The sequence below is a fragment of the Protomyctophum parallelum genome, assembly GCF_964188405.1.
Source record: "Protomyctophum parallelum genome assembly, chromosome: 2".
In the NCBI taxonomy this organism is placed as follows: domain Eukaryota; kingdom Metazoa; phylum Chordata; class Actinopteri; order Myctophiformes; family Myctophidae; genus Protomyctophum; species Protomyctophum parallelum.
The window spans coordinates 54,009,164-54,031,220 of NC_139699.1; the positions used below are offsets into that span (position 1 = coordinate 54,009,164).

General features: G+C 45.3%; 1 protein-coding gene across 3 annotated transcripts in view; it reads right to left on the reverse strand.

Moving 5' to 3' along the window:
* Positions 1 to 2,800: 2,800 nt before the first annotated feature.
* The window catches only part of LOC310878331 (DNA-binding protein RFX7-like), a 34,132-nt gene continuing 14,875 nt past the window's right edge, over positions 2,801 to 22,057 (reverse strand). The window contains exons 5-9 of one of the 3 annotated variants that reach the window (XM_083792614.1): positions 16,148 to 16,267; positions 14,204 to 14,285; positions 12,693 to 12,909; positions 9,006 to 9,355; positions 2,801 to 7,240 (exon numbers count right to left, since the gene is read on the reverse strand). In XM_083792614.1, coding sequence (XP_083648740.1) covers positions 3,743 to 7,240; positions 9,006 to 9,355; positions 12,693 to 12,909; positions 14,204 to 14,285; positions 16,148 to 16,267 — 4,267 coding nt within the window. In that variant the 3' untranslated portion in view covers positions 2,801 to 3,742. Of the gene's footprint in view, positions 7,241 to 9,005; positions 9,356 to 12,692; positions 12,913 to 14,203; positions 14,286 to 16,147; positions 16,268 to 22,057 lie in introns of all 3 variants that reach the window. The other 2 variants (XM_083792615.1, XM_083792613.1) reach the window with 2 other exon arrangements.

The following is a 22,057-nucleotide window of genomic DNA, read 5'->3' on the forward strand; positions in this document are numbered from 1 at the left end:
ACTTAAACAATTTGCAACCTCGTAAATCAGATGATTTGACAAGAGCAACATGGCTGACAAAGTTTTACAGTAGGCCTACGTTTAGTATGACCAGGGCACTCAAAATAAATCACATTTCCAATGACAGGAACAAAGAAAAAACAGCAAAATCTGTACAACGATATGACCTCGCACGCACACACATGCGCACGCGCACACACACACACACACACACACACACACACAATAAATGTCATCAGAGATCACTATCAGAATATCGAATAAGGAATTACATATAGCGTCTTAGATCTTTGAAATGGTTTTGTCACCTGGAGCTACAAAATGATTAACAGGAGTAAACAAAGTTATTCTTATTATTGTCCTGATACATTGGTAGAGATATGGTTTTTCAGAACTAGAAATACGTTGCCATTTTCACTTGTTTTCCTTTGGGTTAAATCCTTTTCATAGGAAAGAATACGCACGGCAAATCGGCAATACACACTTAAATATGTTTCTTAGTTTAGTTAACATTTAAGGGAGCACTTCATCCATTTTCAACTTTGTCTTTATTTAATTGGTCTTCAGTAATGCTCATTAGTTTTTTTATCTGCGAACTGCATCTCATTGGTGCACTGTGGACAGTTCAGAAACCTGCCTACCGATGACATCAATGTGGATTCCCAGCTAATAGATAAAGGACGTCTTTCCTCTTCCTGTTAAGTCACCGTGGCATACTGAAATAGAAGCCATTGTTTTAAATCTGGTTTGAAATGACCAAACCAGCCTATACGGGATTCTGAATTGCTCTTCTGACTGAGACGCAGTGCAAGTAGCCATAAATGGTGCAATCTTCAAACAATGAGGACCAATTATGTGAAGATTTCAATGGTTTAAAATGGTTGCAAGTGGTCCTTTGAATGAAACACTGTTTATTATGCTGCTCTAGCTCACGTTCACCAGTTTGTCTTTGGTATGAACATAAGGCTCCAATAGTTCCCAAACAACTACTGTATTGTACATTTTACGTTTTTTTTGTCATAGTCAGTGATCAGCTCCATGCTTCATACTGTACACACAGTAAATACATTACACAAGCTGCATGCAGTTGATTCTCCATACTTTGTCATTACGCATTTTTAATTATCCGAAAAACATGCCTTTTCATCATCCAAACCAAAAGTAGTGCATTGCAAAGAGATAATCTACATTAGTAATTGTCATAGCATTTTGATAAATATTATGGATGTCACCAAACTTATTGCCCTTTTTTATACATTTAAATGCACTTAAATAGTTATCACAAAATTATCATTGCAACTATACCACATGCTACTAGACATTTTTGCATAAGTCAGGTTTGCAGTCACAGTGCTTTTAATAAATCATGGTTATTTTATATTTTCATGATAGTCTTTTTTGAATAGGCTATATAATTATGCTAATTATTTATAGATTAACTAATAATAATTACTCCTTTAAACCTCCTGTTTAATATTTGTCTATTTTCTTTTTTGCCTTATTTTCCACCTTGTATTAGTGTTCTTGCACTTTATGCCTTGACAACTTAAAAAAAAAGCACAGTTCATAAGAATACTGAAGAGTGTTTTACAAATCACTGATCCTGTCTTAGTCTTTGCTAAAAGACCAATTAACTGGAACCCTCCATATAAATGATGTCCCTTGATTTCTCATTCAAATCAACTCTTAATCATATGCATAATTTAAAAGACTTCAAAAGCAATAAAGGCACTGAATTATATATATATTTTTTGCATCAAGCTAAACCAATGTGAGAGGCATCGGCAGGAGATTTGTTTAAATGCATTACTAAGTTAAAGGTACAATCTGGGACTTATCTTTTGAATAAAACATTGTTTTAACCAATCTGTATGGTAGAGCTACTTAAGCATGTGCATTTTGTTGGAGGTGGTCTCTCTACTCTTCCACCGAGGCATTTGCTGCCTGACATTGTAAATTAGGTTTTGAAGTACACAGCGCACCTTTTTGGACACTAGATGCACTCAGTCACAGTCAACAGTGGCAGTTGGAAGGACTTTTACTGTAATAGGACAATTTTAAAATACCATAAATATCCTTTTCTTATTGTCAGTTGTCATGGTCGTTATAGAATGTTTTGTACACTGTGTAAACTGAGCGAATACCATTCTCTTGATTAATTAACGGTACAAAATGTAATTCCAGTATTACGTGTCCTTCATTTACTGCTAAAGCAAACAGGTGGACATGTAACGGAAAACTTTGAGGTGGACTAAATTGTACTGCTGTAAAAAAAACAAATACTGGTATGGTCTAGTTGCCAGCCCATAGAGCCCCATTGTGAACCCGGACATGTTGAGTACACCAAGGTTTTATGTTAGGAATGTTGAGTATGGGTCCCCAGCATGTAGAGACTGCCGGATGCCAACTTGCATATGTTGAGCAATTTTCATAATGTGACCATACCATTAACAATCTATAGAAGGCAAAAGATTCCAAATTTCATCATGCTTTATGTAGCATGTGACATGTCAAACTAGGGGGTTTTCGTGATGCTGAATCCATTCCAAGCATTAGTTTTGCAAAAAAAAACACTCCTTGGCAAGTTGGGCTATAAACAGCCATAGCTACTTGCCCAAATGTGCTGACATCATCACATTTGTGATTACGGCTATGGCCTAAGGAGTGTATTTTGTGCAAAACTAATGCTTGGAATGGATTCAGAATCATGAAAACCCCCTAGTGTCACATGTTACATAAAGCATGATGAAATGATTCCCCCCCCCCCCCCCCCCCTTATAGGTTGTTAATGGTATTGTGATCAGATATTATGCCAATTATGGAAATTGCTCAACATAATGCAAGTTAGCATCCGGCAGTTTCTACATGCTGGGGACATTTATACTAAACATTTCTAACATAAAACGTTGGTGTACTCAACATGTCCGGGTTCAAATTCTGGCTACTAGACTAGTAGCCAGAATTGGATTAACATCATCCACATTGAGCAGTGGTTTGGATTATGCACATTATACGGTAAAAAAAACACTACTTTATACAAGTAATTATTAGACAGATTAGTCATACTCATATTGTTACTACCATGACACCTAATACTCCCTGAAATATTAACTTTAACACTTATTCAGGCAAAGCTGAAACAAAAAAAAAGCTTCATCATACTGTGAAGCCACTAGTTATCATTATATATTATGATAAAAGTAGTGCAATGCTTTTTAACATGTCTTCCATTTTGCAGCTTATTCTTCAATTAGACTCAAAATTATATTACAAATGCAACAAAAATCATAACCAGCACAAATGCCCTACTGATTGTATATATACAGTATATATACAGGACAGGTTATAATCCTGAACAGCAGCCCTGAAATTCCAAATGCAAGGTTACATAGGCTAATCCATGGCTCTGGAAAATATTTCGTTTCAGTTACTGCTGATTAAATAAATACTAAAAATAAATGACTCATGCAAACGGACAAAAACCTGAATCTACTAAGCTCTTTTAAAAAGTATCTCTGCCTCTTTAACTAAACAGCGTTTTGTTCTCTGAGGAGAGAGAGATGACCAGCATTTAACTCAGAGTGTTTCAGCACTTAAAAGGGCATTTTTACTAGTGTTGCGCGACACCGGCACGCAACCTATAATCAGGCAAGAGTGTTGCTTCAATATAAATTAACCAATACACACCAATAACAACATATAAACAGTGTAAAATGTACAAAATAAAAAGCAAACCATATGTTCAACCCATCAGTCCAACAGTAGGATGGTCTTTGCTTTCCAGCCAATCAAATCCACTCGAATTCGCCGTCTCGTTGCAGATCTGCTGGAACAGCGGATCGTTCATCAGTTCCTCTGGCGTGGTGTCGGCAAACTGACCTTGGTGCTGACCGGGGTCAAACAGAAGGTTTGTGTCCAAAGTGTTCAGGTCATTGATGTTACCAGAGAGGTCAGAGGTCATCCTGACTTCACCTGGGAACGCTGCCCCGCCGGCATCGAGTTCGGACACTCCCTCCACGAGCTCGTTGCCAGGATGAAGGCTGTTGTCGGTTAGAAGCTGCTTCACGGTAGTGCTGAAGTGCAGCTGTTGGTTTTGGTGCTGTTGAAGCAGTGGTGAAGGCTGACCTTGCTGTTGCATTTGCTGTAGGTTTTGGTGCTGTTGCATTTGTTGTTGGTTTTGTTGCTGCTGCTGCATTAGCTGTTGGTTCTGTTGCTGCTGCATTAGCTGTTGGTTTTGTTGCTGCTGCATTAGCTGTTGGTTTTGTTGCTGCTGCATTAGTCCTTGGTTGTGTTGCTGTTGCATTAATTCTTGATTTTGTTGCCGTTGCATTAATTCCTGGTTTTGTTGTTGCATTAATTCTTGGTTTTGCCGCTGTTGTTGCAGCAACGGCCGCACGGGCTGCAGGCCTTGCTGCTGACGCTCTCCGGGAGCCGCGGCTCGACTTTGCCCTTCGGCGAGAAACCTTTCACTCGTTGCATTATTTTTCATGAGGTAATTTGTCTTGTGAAAGTTGTACGTGTTGGCAGAGTGTTTGGCAGTGCAGGGCATGCTGGGGCCAGACTCCAGGATCTGGGTGAGGTTCATGCACGCCGTGTAGCTCGAGTGGACATTGTTGACGCCCAGGCCCCTCACGGAGTCGTCGCGGTCGCCCTCCATCTTGCTCAGTAGCACGTCGGCGATCTTCTGGTTGCTGCGTTGCTGCCCCGGCATGTTGGCCGGCGACTCGGTTTGCATCATGACGTTCACGGGCACGGAGCGGCTCCGCTGTGCCGCGTTGGACGCGCCGGAGTCGTCGGACTGACTGTTGGCGAAGATGTTCAGCACCTCGGGGGTCACGGGGGAATTAAAGGGAGACACCACTGGCCGGGGGACGCCGCCGCCGCCGCTGGGACAGGCGGCGGCGGGGTTTCCCGTGCTCCCGCTCAGGTTCCGCTGGCGCACGACGGCGGGGCTCACGCTGCGGCACCGGAACGCCGCCGCGCCCGGAGACGAGCCGCTGCAGGCGGCTTTGTTGTCTAAAGGCGCGGGCACGGCGAAGCCCTCCTGCTTGCCCTGCACGCCAGCCATGGAGGCTACCTGCTGCTGCTGCACGGGGGAGATGGGGGTCAGGCGGCCAAAATGGCCTTCGTTGTGCCTCGCCTGGGAGTGGCAGGACTGGCTGGGGACGGCGAAGGCGTGCGGCTTCTGGAAGTGGTCGTCGACGAGGTCTTGGTAACTGGGCAGGTTGTTGATTCCGCCGCCGCCGCCGCCGCTGCTGCTGCTATTGTAGCTGCTGTTCATCCAGTCCAACTTGGCCTTGTCCGGGTGGGTGGCGGTGGGCCGCTGCATGGGCTTGACGGGGCTACTGGACACGATGTTGCCGTCGTGGTACGCGCCGGTGACGCTGGAGTTGATGGGCGTGAACGCGAAGGGGTTCCTGCACTCCACCGGACTCTGGGGCACGGTGCTGCTGCAGTTGGAGTGGGGGGTGCCCACGGGGGTGTGGCGACTGCTGCCCAGGGCGCTGTCCACCGGCGTGACGGAGGCCATGCGGGAGTACGGGCTCTCTCTGGTCAGGCCCTGGCCTCCTCCTCCTCCTCCTCCGCCCATCATTTCGGAGGTGGGCGTAGGGGTGGGGGTGGGGGTCTGGATCGGGGCACTGCCGCCCGCTGAGTTGTAGAAGGACGTCATTGTTTGACCGGACGACATGGCGCCGCCGCCCTGCATGGCCAGCACGCCGCCGCCGCAGTTCCCGAACTCCTGCATGTTGTTGAGCTTCATCTGCTCCTCCATCTGCACCAGCTCCTCCACGATGCTGTCCTGGGTCATGTCGTCGTCGGTGAAGGGAAAGTAGTCCAGCTCGGCGTGCGTGGCCAGCTGACCGGAGGCTGCGGCCTGACCCAGTAAATGCAGCGGAGCCTGCGCGGCGCCTCCTCCGCCACCTTGTTCCACATGCTGCATAAACATGTGGCCGCCGCCACGTTGCTGACCTCCTTCCGCGTCCCTTTCGGCGGACGACGACGTGGCACTCATGAGCTCCCCCTGCGGGTCGGCGCTGTTAGACGCGGAGGAGGAGGAGCGATGCTGGTGCTGCTGCTGTGTTTCCATAACACCGGAGGTGTTTGTCCTCTGCTGCGCGGAGCCGTGTGTTTTGGCAACAGTCTGGAAACCACTGGCTCTGATTGGAGAGTTTGCCAGACCTTGGGCGGCCACGGTCGAGTTCAACTTCAACCTGCCGATGACCGGAGCACTCTCTGGCCTGAGTAAAACTACCGGCCTGTGGGGATTCCTCGGAGGGGCACTGACCCTGTGCCGAAGCTCATCGCAGGTTCCTAATGGTTGCTGGGAGATAAAAACCCTCTTGACTGGAGAGAGGTGAGACACTGGACTGAGGGCCGAGCGCTTCCTGGGGCCTTTGGTGGACAGGAAACCCTCCTTAACGGACGGCGGTGTCGCGGCACTGCCATTAATCCCTGAGGCAGGTCTGGTATTATGAGCGGGCATTGTCGAGTGCAAGGGGCTTTCGTGACTAGCGTTGTTAACGCCGCCGCCCGTCACCACCACAGTGTTGGTGGTGGAGGAGGGCCGTGACATTTCCTCCAGCCCCATGAGGGAGCCCCTCATCTGAAGCGCGGGGACACTGGCGGCCCTCTGCGCGGCTCCTCCGCTCCTAGGAGCCACGGCTCCCTCTCTCCTGCCGGCGCTCGTGACCTGGCTCTTCTCGTGTATGGCTTCCATCTCCACGTCGACGGGAGGGGTGACGGTCGCCCACCCCCCCGGCCTGCAGGCCACGGGGGCCAGAACGGGCGCCGCGGATCCACACCTGAGCTGAGGACGGGCGGGCCTGAACTCCTCCGTCGTGACCCGAGAGGCGTTCACGCCGGCGGAGGAAGGCCTCGCCACGTTGCTGCTGCTCGTCGTGATGGAGGTGGCGGTGGAGCAGGTGTTGGGCGCGAGGGTCACCGTCGTCATTTTGACCACGTTGACGGAGGTCACGTGACACGTGGTGGGTATCACCGTCTTGATGGGACTGTTGGCTATGAGCATGGCGGCCGGAGGCGAGCGCAGCGTGATGGCACTTGTGGCGGAAGGTTTGGGCAGGATCTGGGCGTACCGCTGGCGAGCCGTGCGGTCTCCGTGCGTCGGACTGTACAGGACGTTCTGGGGGGTCTTGGGGCTCAGTCGGACAGGCTGAACGGTTTGCGTCAACACCTGGAAGTTGACGGGACTGGGAGACATCAGCTGTCTGTTCCTCTGGACCTGCAGCGGGAAGACACCGACCCAGGAAGACATTCACGTCAAGGCCCACTAGTGACAACACGCTCTTACATTTCCAATGGGCTATATTGCACACAGAGTAGCTCTTCGTACTTCCAGGGCGCTTCGCTACTTCGTTACTTAAGGGTTTACCGATGATACTAATTAAGGCTCCGTTCCATTTAGTATGCAGTGGTTTTATTTCAAGTACCCCCATACATGGGCCTTTTGGAACCCACTCAAGGACACTTTGAGATCCACTGGTGTAGCAGAGTGTTTCCAGTGAGCCAACACGCACAATAGCAGCACCCTGACTCTGTTTGACCAGAATGGAACAGAGCCTTCATTAGTAACACATGTGAAGGAAGTAGGGAAGGGGCCTGAGTTCTTTCCAAAATGGTGTGTGTGCATTGCACTTGCACATCTGCTATTTTCAAAAGATTTTGTACACATTTTGAACTTGTGAAATGGGACATTCTATGCTTACTTTTACTTTTAGTACATTTTGAATACGGGACTTCTACTTGTAACGGAGTAGGCCTACATCTACATTGCAGTATTGATACTTTTACTTAAGTACAACATGACTTGAGTACTTTTTACACCACTGTAAATATAACTTTACAACAGTGGTGGCTTTAGTCTGCCTGCTCTTCTACTGAGTCATGTGGCCAGGTAGGACACCTACTGGTTGACTAGAGGTATTGCATCAAGCTAAAATGGAAATAATACTCGCCTCCCAAAAATGCTTGGTGTCAGTGGCGCCGTCAGTACGGAATAATTGTGGGGATATACATTTTGTATTTATTTATATTTTTTTGGAAGGGGGGGGGGGGGCGCATCATGACTCACATTGTTAAAGACGTGTACACCGCGGACAAAGCCAACTCTTGTCGTGACAAATCATGACAACAAACACAATTTGGGACTGCGACGCTCTATTAGCTTGTCTGACACCTTGATCAAGTTGAGACTAAGAGCAACTGCAGTTACTGCACATACTGTGTGCAGCCAGTGCATGACGAGGATTGCGCAACAACATGGAAACGGTGCTAGACCACCAGCCCCGGGTCGGGAAAAACAAATAAATAAATAGACCAGTCATGATCTCCCAATAGTGTGAGGACATTCAGACCCCCTCTCCCTGCTTGGTGTTATAGCTGTAAACATTTCTCCGCTCGTTCAGGGGTCACGGTTAGCACATGAAATGGATATGGATTGCAGCTTTAAACCAGTGTTGATTTTGTCGACTAATACTATGGCGAAAACAATTCGTCGACTACCTTTTTTCACTGATGGAAACTAAATGGAAACTAAATTAAAACGAGGCTATGATGACTAAAACTAAGACTAAATATATTGACATTTTTGTCAACAAATTAAAAACTAGACTAAAATGTTAGAGATCAGCCGATGTACAAGCTTGACAACGCACCGCACTGCAATGCGTGGGGAGCTTGTATATATTTCATCGTTGAAGTACAAAATATGGCTCAAGTGGTTAAGGTTTAAAGCAGTGTTGATTTTGCCGGGTGCAGTACTTAGTTTAGACAGTTTTTGGTTTAGACTAGTCATTGGTTAGACCAGTCATTAGTCCTACATCTACAACCTATCTCAAACCCTCACCCTAAACCTAACCTCCCACGAGGCAGCACACCTAAACCTAACCGTAACCCATGTCTAACCAATGACTAGTCTAAACTAAGTAGGCTGAAAAAGAGGTCAAAGTGGATGCCAGCTTTTGGCTGGCATGGCGTTTAATTATTACCGTGACGGGGCTGGGAACGGCAGACACCACGATGCCGATGGTGGGCTGCGGTGACAGGAGGCGGGGGCTGTCACGTGCATGAGCGCTGCCGGTTCCAGGCATCCCCTCGACGTCCACCCTCCTGGCCTGAGCGCCGCCGCCGTCTCCCCCCCCGCCGGGCAGCGGCTGCTGCATGGGCGACGGCGACTGCAGCTTCTGCTCCTGCTGCTTCCGGTGGATCTTGCGCTGGAGCTGCTGCTTGGCGTCGATGGAGGGCGAGGGCAGCGTGGACGCCTGCGGCTGGAAGGAGTGGCTCTCCGCCGTGGTGGGCACGAACGCCGAGGTCGTCGTCTGCGGCGACTCGACCCCTGCTGGACAGGAAGCAGGATGGTTCACTTTAACGCATGGATTTATTTGGTTGTTGTTCTTTTCTTTTTTACTTAATAATTTTTATCCCACGATTTTGTAACCCATTTTTCACCCCCGTGTCAATTATCTAATGTGATCCTGGGCTCTACACACCCTCCGCCAACCTGGGGAGAGCAACGGACTTGAACGCTTGGACGTAGCGCGTGGAAGGAACACGATGTTATTCCAACCAGGCTGGCCAGGGGGAGGACGTTTAGAGACCAGGATTACTGCATGTTTTTGTGAGGGTACCTACCCTAGGGGACACGGGGAGAACATGCAAACTCCACACAGTTGTTCTTCTTTTGCCAGTTGCTTGAAAAGTGCCTGGACGATATGGTTTTATGGTTTCATCTGGTAGTATCCCCATTAGCTGTACAACAAATATTTTACCCATGTGTCTCTTTACTTGGTTTTTGAATAGGGCTTTCTGTTCAAGTTTGGGTTTTAACAGTGGCAAAGAATTCAATTTTTCCATTTCTCTATATTCTACTGTACGCTTCAAATAATTTGCCGTTGGAAGCGAAGACCACTTGACTACTAGCCACAGTAAAGAGACCTTAGTTGACACTTTCACATGATTGGCTGCCTCTAGGCTGCCTCTAAGCCAATGGGAGACTTACCCATAACCCCATAGTCTGAACGGCATAAAACCCATACTCTAGGCGGCACACAAGCTGATTATAGATGTTCATAAACGAGACTTTGCTGCACCTGGAAATTAGATTACGTATATATGAATCAATGAACAAATTAATGTAGGGATATTTTAGCCCAAGACCATTCCTTTACATTCTTAAGAATAATAATTATTAATAACTAGAATTTCGCGGCCGCTTCGCGGCCGCCCATCCCAGAGTTACTTTGCCACGCACTATGGGAAGAAGGAAATTGCGGGAGTTGACTCCACATGTAGTAACGGATGGGTTATTAGTTATTATTATGTGTCCTTATTAGTGTAGTGTAGTCAACACGTTATGGCTCATACACACTGCCCGGTATTTGCTCCGATTATGCTGTCGGGGAGCATTTTTGGCGCTGGCCGAGATCGTGATCTACCTTTTGGGCACCGCTTAACTCAACCTTTTTTGTCCCAGGGCACACTTTTCATAGCCTAAAAATCTGGGGGCACACCTAGATATACGGTTTGTGTACACTGTATATATACCGGTGTGTATATATAGTAAATATATATAGTACATATATATATATATATATATATATATATATATATATATATATATATATATATATATAGAATATTAGTGGTCCATGACATGAAAATGTTTGAGAACCACTGCTCTAAAACAACATTGGACAATGATGTTTGACAGTTTCTGACTTGATCTGGCCTGTTAACATTTTCATAGACCTGGTTGCTTGTTTCCCTCTCAGTCAATGTGGCAACCCTGGTCAGAGCCGTGTTGACTGTTGTGGTCCTGTATGATGTGATTTAGCTTAGCACACAACAGCTAGGAGGATGCAGCAGGCTGATGGCGTCATGTTTAACAGTATTTTGCGCAATTTATGTCCCCGAATGTATGGATATGGACTTATGGCTCCATCGCTGCCTCTTTCTTTAGTAGAAGTAGAAATTGAACGTGTTGCTGACTGTTTATCGTCCCTCTCACACGCGTGCGCGCGCACACACACACACACACACACAGCTGACGTCTTCTCCCACCGACGTCAGCTGTTCATTTATCTCCTTATACACGCTTTGAGCTGAGAGAAGCTATAAAGCGCATTTTAAATGACAATGCTGTATGGTTTGACAGCTTAAATCTGCGCGGCAGTGTTGTGTGTATGTGGGACACGGGGTGGGGTAGTGTGTGTGTGTGTGTGTGTGTGTGTGTGTGTGTGTGTGTGTGTGTGTGTGCGTGCAATCAGAAGTACTGGCAGTAGCGAAATAACAAACGCGATCTGTCTAATCGTAGTAGTTAGGAACAAACCAAGTAGTTTATAAGCACAATGTTAATGTAACTAAGACATTCGCTGAGCGACCTATATTTTAAATGCAGAGATTTAGAAGGAATAAGCGAAATGGTGAGGCGACTATAGGTAAGGTTTCTCTGCGGAGACGGAGGGAGATCCATAGGGGAGATCATATTACAGCAGCCAAAGAGGAGGGGGGGGGGGGTGGGGGGTTGCGAACAGTTTTCATGCGCACATCTTTTCATTGGCTAGTTCGCTTTTGCCACGTGACAACTTCTCTCTTGTTAATATAGATAAAAGAAATAGAAATAGAGATAAACAAGGGTCATTGAGGAAATAAAGTAGGCTGTCACATTCACTGAACAAATATTCTGTTGATTAATTGATTAATTGATGGATTGATGGATGGATTGATTGGTGGATTGATTGATGGATTGATGGATGGATTGATTGATGGATGGATTGATGGATGGATGGATTGATGGATTGAAGGGTTGATTGATTGATTGATGGATTGATTGATTGATGGATTGATGGATGGATTGATGGATTGAAGGATTGATTGATTGATTAATTGATGGATTGATGGATGGATGGATTGATTGATTGATGGATTGATGGATTGATTGATGGATTGATGGATTGATGGATTGATTGATTGAAAAATGTATTTCACAGTATGTAGAATGGGTACATTTCAAACGAAACCACAAGTCAATAAAAAAAACTGTTACTGTGGACGACACCATGATTAAGAATTACGCTCGTTTATAACAGGGTCCACCATTTTCAATTCATCAGAACATTTAGAGACGTACAAATATACACTTATATTACCATCACCTCCACCATCTGTTCTCTCCCCTCCAGGTCGGATTGCATCCAGCTCACTGATGCGCTGTCAATTGCTTTTAGGTTTTATAATTGGATCAGTAAGAAGCCACTGCCACTAGGTGCTGCTATTTACCTATATTTCACATTCAGCAAAAGGCACAGAGACAGTGATTATGAATCCCACCATCATTCTAGGGTAGACCCGCCTCACCATGTGTCTGATTGGCTCCCGGGAAGGCATCGTTTTACTGAGGTTAGGCCGTTCGGGTTAGGTTTAGGGGGGTGCATACTTAGTTTAGACTAGTCATTGGTTAGACATGGGTTAAGGTTGGGTTTAGGTGTGCTGCCCCGTGGGAGGTTATAGGTTTAGGGTGAGGGTTTGAGATAGGTTGTAGTTGTAGGACTAATGGCAAAAACGAGAACTGTCAATCACAACGACTACTGGCCAATCACAGCGGGGCTTTCCTAGAACTGCGGTGGGATAAATAATAACGCCACAGAGACAACACAGCATTTCCGATCTTCTCCTACCTGTGTTTGTCATGATGGTGAGAGCCGCCATGGACTTGTTGCTGATGTAGTGGCTGTTGAGCAGAAACCGAGCCAGGTCCTCCACGGCGTCAAACTGGCGACTCAGCACCTTCTGAGCCCACTCGCACACCAGGCCACAGGCTGCGCTCTGCACCTCCTCCTTCATGCCACCGGGGGCGCCGGGGAGCTGGCACGACGACTCCACGCTGTCACACTGCTGCTACGTGAGGTCGCACGCACACACACACACACACGAACGAGGGTTACTTACAGCATACATGGGCAACTGGCGGCCCGACGTCGAAATAAATAAAGTCTTCTGAAAGAATATATATTCTAAGATTTGCGGCACATTTTCACGATATTTCAAAAATAGCAGACCTACAAGCCCGTAGCGCGCCACTCGGTGGCAAGATATGGCAAGATGTGTTTGTATATGCTGGTTGTTTTCAAGTTTTGCAAATAGCAAAGAATACCATACCGTAGCTGATCTAGAACCTTAGAATGTGTCACAAGTCATCACGTTGCATGCACTGCTTACAGAGCAGCTATTTTCACTATATTTAACAATTGTCAACAACAATGTATATAAAAATCACACCCGTGTGAACTGAGTGGTGCAACTCCCCCCCCCCCCCTCTCCTCTCTCTCTCTCTCATTAGCAAGCAACAGTGCAGCACTAATACAGTACTATCTCTCTCTCTAGCACAACAGCTCCCCTACTGGTACCTACCTATAGTCATATACTGGTGCTCATGACCACATAGGTACATAGGCGGACAGCCGGACACGGACATTGCTGTTCCTTGGAATGGTTGCACCACTCAAAAAAAATAGGGCTTAACCAACTAAACCTTCTAGTAAACTCTTACATAGTTGGCCTGGGTTGTCTCTGTACTTGGTCTGTTCCCCCCCCCCCCCCCCCCCCCCCCCCTCTACACGAATTCTCTAAAATAGCCGATCATCAAGCTTACAACATCATCCCATTGTGATGCATTATGAGCTTATAGATAATATCTATAAGCTGTACTTAGTTCATAACACATACACATTTGACATAACACAAATAACAGAAACGAGATTACATTCATAAAGACATGAAGACAAGAGCAATGTCCACCTCTTAGCCTACCTCTGGCCAAACTCCTGATTAAGCCTCAAAGTCGACTACAGTACGTGGACAAAGGAAATATTCTTGTGCCGGTGTTCTAGAACTAGTGGTGGACAAAGTACTCAGCCCCAGTACTTGAGTGACATATAGTACAGACACTCCTGGTGAAATATCACAGAGTAACAGCCCTGTAGTGTACTAGTACATACATCAACATACTACTATGTCAAGGCGGACACGCTGTGAATTGGCTCATTTCTGCATTTCGGATTTTAAAAAATATGTATTTTCTGTGGCCTACTAGCAGCGTGCGTGCACATGAAAGTTGGTGCCGATTGGTCCAGCGGTTTGCGAGATTACCTCTGGTCAGACAGACAGACAGACAGACAGACAGACTCACTCCATCCATAGATTTATGCAGCTCCAGGTTGGGTAGTGAAGGCATGTGAACAAACGGTCTCTTTCTCAGTCCACTGTAGCAGTATGTAGGTTAGACGTTAAGGTAAAAAACAAACCCAATCAGTAAGTTATCACTAATAATAATAAGGCCCTGAATGATCCACTTTAAGTCTCGTCAGACATAACGATGCCTAATGAATTCATGTCACTGCTTCCCGACTAGAACTGATCTTGTCACTGTCAATGCGATGGCATAAATTATATAATATTAGTATATAATTGTGTGTGTGTGTGTGTGTGTGTGTGTGTGTGTGTGTGTGTGTGTGTGTGTGTGTGCGTGCGTGCGTGCGTGCGTCTGACTCTGAGACAGAGATGCACTGTGTTCAACATGTTTTACATATAACGTTTCAGTTGCCCCTGGCTACAAGCATAAACAAGGTCCAACCTATTTCTAACATTTAAAAACCAAAATATGATATGCACACAGGCACACCATTTTAAAAATGGCATTTTGTCCACACCCTAGCTCATTAAAATACACGAGCCATGAACTCACTTGGGCCAATAATAATAATTCAGTTAATGTCATTCGTCGGAAGCTATGCGGTCTATGCTATAGGTCGAGAATACAACCCTGATTCACACATTGCCTTCTGAAGGTCAGCGAATACAACTCCCTCTGGTCATTCCTTTCATTGTCCAGCGGGTTACTGTTTTGTCCCTTTGGGGACATGTAGACTGTCTGATACGTTTGCTAATTCAAATGTCCCCTCCCTATTTTGGGTAAATTCTTCAGAATTTCCCCAAAACAATTTACGCGGCAAAAAGTAGCCGATCTACAAGCTCACAACGTTAAGAGCTCTAGTAGATCAGCAATCTGTTGGTATTTGTCGCATGAAGTGTAATGGTTAGGATAATCCCCCCCCCCCCCCCCCCCCCATCTGTTTCTTTTTACTAATGAAACCCTGGTGAAGGTCAAGATCACAGTAATATCCCCTCAGTGGCTGCACTGTACTGTACTGTGCCGTGAGCGCTGCTCTCCAGACACAAGAGAGGGTGACTTGATATGAATTCATTTAGCATCTATATTTAGAGACTTTATGAAGTGCTACAGCAGATGGTCTGGGAGGAGAGGTCACGGAGGCCACATTGTTACAACCCATCCCAGTAAAGCATTGGTTGATACTCTACATACAGTATATTGTATAAAATTGCTTTGCAGATTCAACAATTTCATTGAATTCATAGATGGCTGCATAGACGTGTTTGGCAGCGCTGTCTATATTGTTTATTTGATTCATGTTAATTAAGCAATATTACACGAGAGGGTGTTCTTTATCGTCGTTAATGCACGCCTGCGATGCTGCAGAAAGTTCCGAAAGGCAGCGCTGAAGTGCATTAATGGCGATGAAGAACACCCTCAAGTGTAATATTGCAATTATACAACAGTTACCCTTAAAACTAAGATAATTGCTAAAAATAAATCATATATTTTTTTTTTGTGACAGATGTAGCCACTAGGACCACAAACGTCCCAAGAAACTCGCTAGCCTAGCAACCCAGTATGCTGCGCTGCGGAGAACAGAGAGAACAGAGCTCGAAACGATCTGTTGTGTAATGTGTATTTCTTTTAGACATGTAAGCATTTAAACCCTCAATACTGTACATACAGTAGTAAACTTGACCATTGGCTCCCTACTTGGTCTGCTCTTTTCTCCCCACACCAAATCTCTTTTGCCGAAAACAGCTGATCTACAAGAGTCTGCAGACCTGCTATATTCGGCAAATGGTCCCCCCCAGATATAGGGTTCAAGTGGTTAATGCAAATAAAATATCATTAATGCAAATAAAATTTAATTAAAAGGTTCCCATCACACTTTGTATAATTCTGACGGCCCCCCTCTGGGTTCCCGGAGGACCCTCTGCTGACTCATGCGGTAAAGGATATTTCGATTTCCCTCTCATGCCGAGTCGACGCGCCTTCATGTTGGGGAAAACGTTCTTCATGATTTTGCCAAAGTCTGCGGCGCTCAGCGGATGGTAGTTCAGATTGTCACAGTAGCTCCTGAAAGACACATTATCACCGTTAAAACATGGTCAACACGTTGACGTTTATTTATATATGCTTCATTAAACCACATTAACCCTGGTGTCCCTATTGTGGGCACGTTTTCAACATTTGTCAATTACTTTATTCATTTAAATGTTGTCCAATAATAGTGAAAACTAGACAAAGTGCCAATCGGCACAGGTCTCCACCAGGGCAGGTCAGGTTGTGGCCTCATGGTGGCGCTATAACAGGCTGTTGAGGAAGATTTGGGCCGGAGGTTCGTGTTGGAGGGATGCAGGTACAATGTTTTTCCATGTGTGCATACATAAGTTGTATACAGATCGATGCAGTTATAGCTAAAAACAGGAATTGGCCTGTTATAGCGCCACCGTGAGGCTGATTTTGAGGAAAAAATTGTGGCATGTCGTCCTCGGCCTAGTGAAAATGTGCGTGTATAATTTAACGGAAATTGCACACTGTGTTTGTGATTTGTGGCCTTTTTTCGAAATGGACGAATCGTGTGAGCTTTGGAAGCCAATCTTAGCCAATCAGGATGGAAGATGGGAAATGGTGGCGCTCCGTGTTGATCACATGACTATGGAGATAGTGTATACCGATTTGCGTGAAATTTGGATAAAATCTGAAGGAGTAATAATAGAAAATGTGTTTTACATATGTCGGCCTCCTGGTGGCGCTATAAAGAGCAGATGTGAAAAATTCCAGGCAAAGGTTTTTCCTTGGCCTCTAGGGAGTTGGCATACAAAGTTATCCACAGATCCGTGCAGTTAGAGGTAAAAACACCTTTCGGCCAGTTATAGCGCCACCTTGAGTCTGAGTTGAAATTGTTCATGTGGCATTTCGTCCTCGGCCTAGTGGGAATGTGGGTGCACAATTTCACGGAAATCACGCGATGTGTTCATGATTTGCAGCATTTTGTTTGAAACTGAGCACTCCTGTGAACTTTGGAAGCCAATCTTAACCAATCAGGATGGAGTCTGAGAAATCTGAAAGACCGGTTTCGTTGAATGGCTCTAGAGAGACTGTGTACCAATTTGCGTGATGTTTGGACAAAATCTGTAGGTGTACTGTGCAAAAACTTGTTTTGCACAAAGCGGCCTCCTGGTGGCGCTATAACAGGCCGTTCTGGAAAGTTTGGGGCAGAGGTTCATCGTTGGCATCCAGGGAGTGTGTGTGCAAAATGTGGCATCGAGCGGGTTAACGGTGGCCGAGATTAGCTGCTCACGGACACACGGACGGACGGACACACGGACGGACGGAAGCACGGACGGACGGACACAGTGCAAAACATACTCTCCCCACATGCCTTCGGCCTGGTGGAGACAATTAGTAGGCAATCTATCGAGTGCCTACTTGCTTGTTGCACACTAGTATGGCCTACTAGTGCGCAAGCAGAGCGCGCAAGTACTGTCGACCGCTTCTCTGTGAAGGAACGTACTATCTAAGTTTCTATCTAAAAAAGAAATACAGTTTTATCGATTTAGAATTATTCTGGATCCCTTTTTAGTTTCTCAAAGAAAAATAAATCATCGATATCAGATGAAAAAATAAGGTATATAAACTGAAATAAAATATGTTATCACGTATACAGTATAATTATTTAATTATTTATTTTAAATTGTCAATTGCTTTAAATTTACTTAATCTTGGACTATAGTGATATTAATACTAAATGCCTCTGTGTATGTATGTAATTTGTAAGTTGATTAGCGGTATACTGTGGTTACTTTGCTCCACTTTTGATGCGTAGGCTACCGTCCACGGTCCCAGCATATTCGATGCGTATGCACCATAGACTGTAAAAAAATATGGACAAAGCGTTCCCCGGGTCTAACATGGACGTAAAATGAAGCCTGTTATTCCTGCACTGTAAGTCGCCATCTTTCTAGATCCGTTTGGGCCCAGCTGGCCATTGGCTGGCTCCGTTTTGGCTCAGCTGGCCATTGGCTGGCCCAGACACGAGGCGGGACTTCCCCCCTTCTTCTCCGTTGGTTTTTATTTTGATTCGAGTGGGAGGGGAATCCCGATCATAGACTGTAACGGTAGCCACGCCCCTCAGAACATGCGCGACTTTATGGTCATTTTTTTAATAAATGGGACCATAATTTTCCAAAAAGAATATTATGACATTAGATATGAGACTTTAAACTAGTGACTGGAAGCAGAAAGTATTCATGACCATGTTTATTAAGGTAATACAGTCTAGGTGAAGTTGGGCCCAAATACATGGACTTCTGTGGGGCTATGGGTTTTTCTGGGTCCAATGACAGCGCCACAACAGGCCATTATATGAACTTTCAGGAGTTTCAGGCTTCACAAAATATCTGTCTGACTGCCCCCCTGGTATGCACCTACTTGTGCCTGATACGGCAGTGGTGCCAGATTACATACATGTATACATAGGAGCATTACCTTTAATCCTCCCGACACTAAAACATATCGTCATTACGTCACCATCGAAAACCAATTACACTCGGGCATTGGGTCCTTTAATCCACATCTTTATTACGTCATCATTGAGAGCTAGTTATACCAGTTATACCCTGACGTCATATGCTGGGACGGTGCATACGCATCGAATATGCTGGGACGGTGCATACGCATCGAATATCGTCCTGGGCGAAACTAGTACTTGCGCGCTCTGCTTGCGCAAGTAATGATATGTAGCTTGCAGAGTTCAGTCAGATATTCTCGAGCGGCTTCATGTAATGCTCAAGGCGCATACATATACTCGAGGGGTTAATACGCTGCATTACCATGTGGGTGTATATAGTGTTTGCAAGAACCACATGTCATACGCTGATGTGGCAGTGAGCTGACCTAAGCCAAATTCCAATACCCCAAATCTCGGCCACTTGCTCACTCACACTCGGTCACTCCAGCATGGTGCTGGTGTTATAGTTAAATTAGTGCTTGGAATTTGGCCCTAGACTGCATGCATTCTTCCTGCCTTCCTGCAGCATGGTTCCTGGTTGTTGTTATGCGATGTTTTCTCCCACCACCACCGGTGGGCTCTGTTATTAGTTCCGTTTTCTCCCACCGCCACCCCAGCACCACCGGTGGGCTCTGCTAGTTCTGCTCTCCATGGGGGGTTGTTATTGTATATCTATCTCTCCCTGCTCTTAATGTTTAATGATAATAGGAGAAAATGTAGCAGAGCCGAACGCCAAGATAAAATATTATATGCACACTTGTATTCTCATTCTATAATAAATATTGGTTAAATCTGTTCGTGAGTGACTGAACTGCTGCACATTTGAGTATTTTAACTGTTTACTATAATGAAGGGCTTTACACCAATTTACATACAGTATGAGTTAAATTGACAACCAGGATTGGTGCACTTAATGAAATGAAATCAAGTCAATCTGATGTATTATCTGATCTATGTTGCTACATGTATAGCAACACCTAATGAGACACAGAGGTAGCTTCCGGACTGAAAGGTATAACAACGTATAGGTTACAACAGGTCTAAAAGTGTGGATGAACAAAGATATATTTTTAAAACATGCATTGTTGAATACATTGTTATCACAATTTGCATTTAAACCAAACATCACTTGCAATGAGGACACTAACCCCTTTCAGATGACGTCTTACCTGCACGTGAGACTATACCGTATGCACAAAGATCTACAGTATGTTCTATAATTATGGAATGCGCTCCCCCCCCCCCCCCCCAATGTCAAACTGGCCCCCTCCTTTGAGACCTTTAAATCCCACCTAAAGACCCACTTCTACACCTTGGCTTTTAACCGGGGGCAGCGGTGGCCGAACGGTTTGCGGAGCGGTCTTGATATCGGAAGGTCGCTAGTTCGTATCCCCGGACCGGCACGTTAAAATTACCACCGCTGAAGTGCCCTTGGACAAGGCATTGAACCCCTACCATGAAATGTTCTATGAGCAGGGCCTGGCTGTAAACAAGTTCTTGAGCTTAGTCCAGTTACCCTGGGTAAACATAGTACCTTTCCTTTCCTTACCCCGGTTGAGTTTCCATGGTCCATGTTTTGTATCCGTTTTGTATTTTTCATACGTTTGCTGTTGTTCTGTGTTTAGCTACAGTGTATTTAGTTTTATTCTTCTGTACAGCACTTTGTAAACTCTGAGTTGTAAAATGTGCTTTATAAATAAAGTGGATTGGATTGGATTTCAACTAGTTGTACTAGGTTCCAGGTGGTCCCCAGCTGGTCCCCAGCTAAATGATGGAGAGTTCCTCACCAAATGGACCCTTATAGATCTTATAGAAAATGAAACCATATGGACCCATACGGGTCCATATGGTTTTGTACGCTCTATATTGGTAAACACCGGCATTACTCAATTTGCAAGAAGTCTACACAATTACAGAATGTAGAAGAATTGTTATTTTGGTCAACGTTTGCCTGTTACCTCTCCTATGGTACCGCACAACAATACAGCATGTGAATGTGGACAACATCTTATCCAATGATAACAAAACATATTCTTTAGTTTTGGGTTCTGAGAGGCTAATAAATCTCATCAAATGGTGGTCGGTTGGATCAAATGCAGAATAAATAGCGGGCCTCGATATGAAAAGGGTTGAAAACCCACCGTTCCATGATCTCTTGCTAAACCACATACATGTATATCTGCTCCGCCTCCTATATCAGCTGCAACTATTTTAACCACACGCATACTGTATCCGTTACTATTCTATTGCTGTACCCCCTTGTACAGTATATACTGTACAGTCTGCTCATAGATCTGCTTCTATTTTAACTGCCTCATACCGTTGACATTTCTTCTACCCACGCACACTGTGGTGTGTGCGTGTATATATATATATACGGTACATATGTTACATTACAAGTGAGAAAAACGGAACGTTTTTTTTCCGTTGCATGGGAGGCCATGGCCAAGGTCAGGTTCGCGGGTCCCTTTGAGGCTGCCCCCCCGACGACACGTTTCGCAGCGGCCGCCGTGGCGGAATGTGTCGTCAGGGGCAGCCGAGTGGCGATTGCCGGCCATCATTGTTGGGCCCCGTTTGGCCCATCTGTTCGCCGTAGGTTTTTTTTTGCTTGCCCCGGCCTCCTCGTCCCTTCCCATTCAGGAAGGGCACGAACGGGAAGGGGGGGAAAAAAGTTATCTTTGGATGTTGTCATCCCCCCTCCACAATTCCCCACCTTCCATATAGCAAGCTGTTCATACCCGAGTTCGTTGATCTGCTGTTTTGGTTAGAACCCATTTTGACCTGGGAAACGATTCTATGAATGTCTTCTAAATCCTGTCAGTTTTCTGAAAAAGCTATGTTTCTATGTCAGTCGTTCTTCGACCTACAAACTCTAGCTTTAGCTGTTTTTCAATAGCTAAAGCATAACATGATGCTAACACCAAAAGGGGTTCCCGCCCAGAATGGGTTAGTTTTGAACAGATTTGAAAATTACATTTATTTCTATGAAACATTCTTGACATTTTTCAAATTTGTCACCTATTATAATTAGGTTGAAGTGGTTCAGAGTGCCAATTTGTAAGAGTTGCGGTAAAAAAAAAAGACAGGTGAGGTTATGTAACGGTGCCGTAGCATTTTCAATGACTGTCTCAGAGTTTCCCTTCTCATGTTACCAACACATGGTTGACAGTAATTAGCATGCTTCTATTTATACCGGCGCTTCATCTGGAAACTAACTTTGATTACCTGGAAAAATAAAAACACGCCACTAATTTAAAAAATGTATTGACCAGGAAAGGCTCCATTGAGATTTGAAATTAATTTTTATAATGGTCTTTCAAAATGGATTTAAAAGCATTCAAAGGAATCAAATC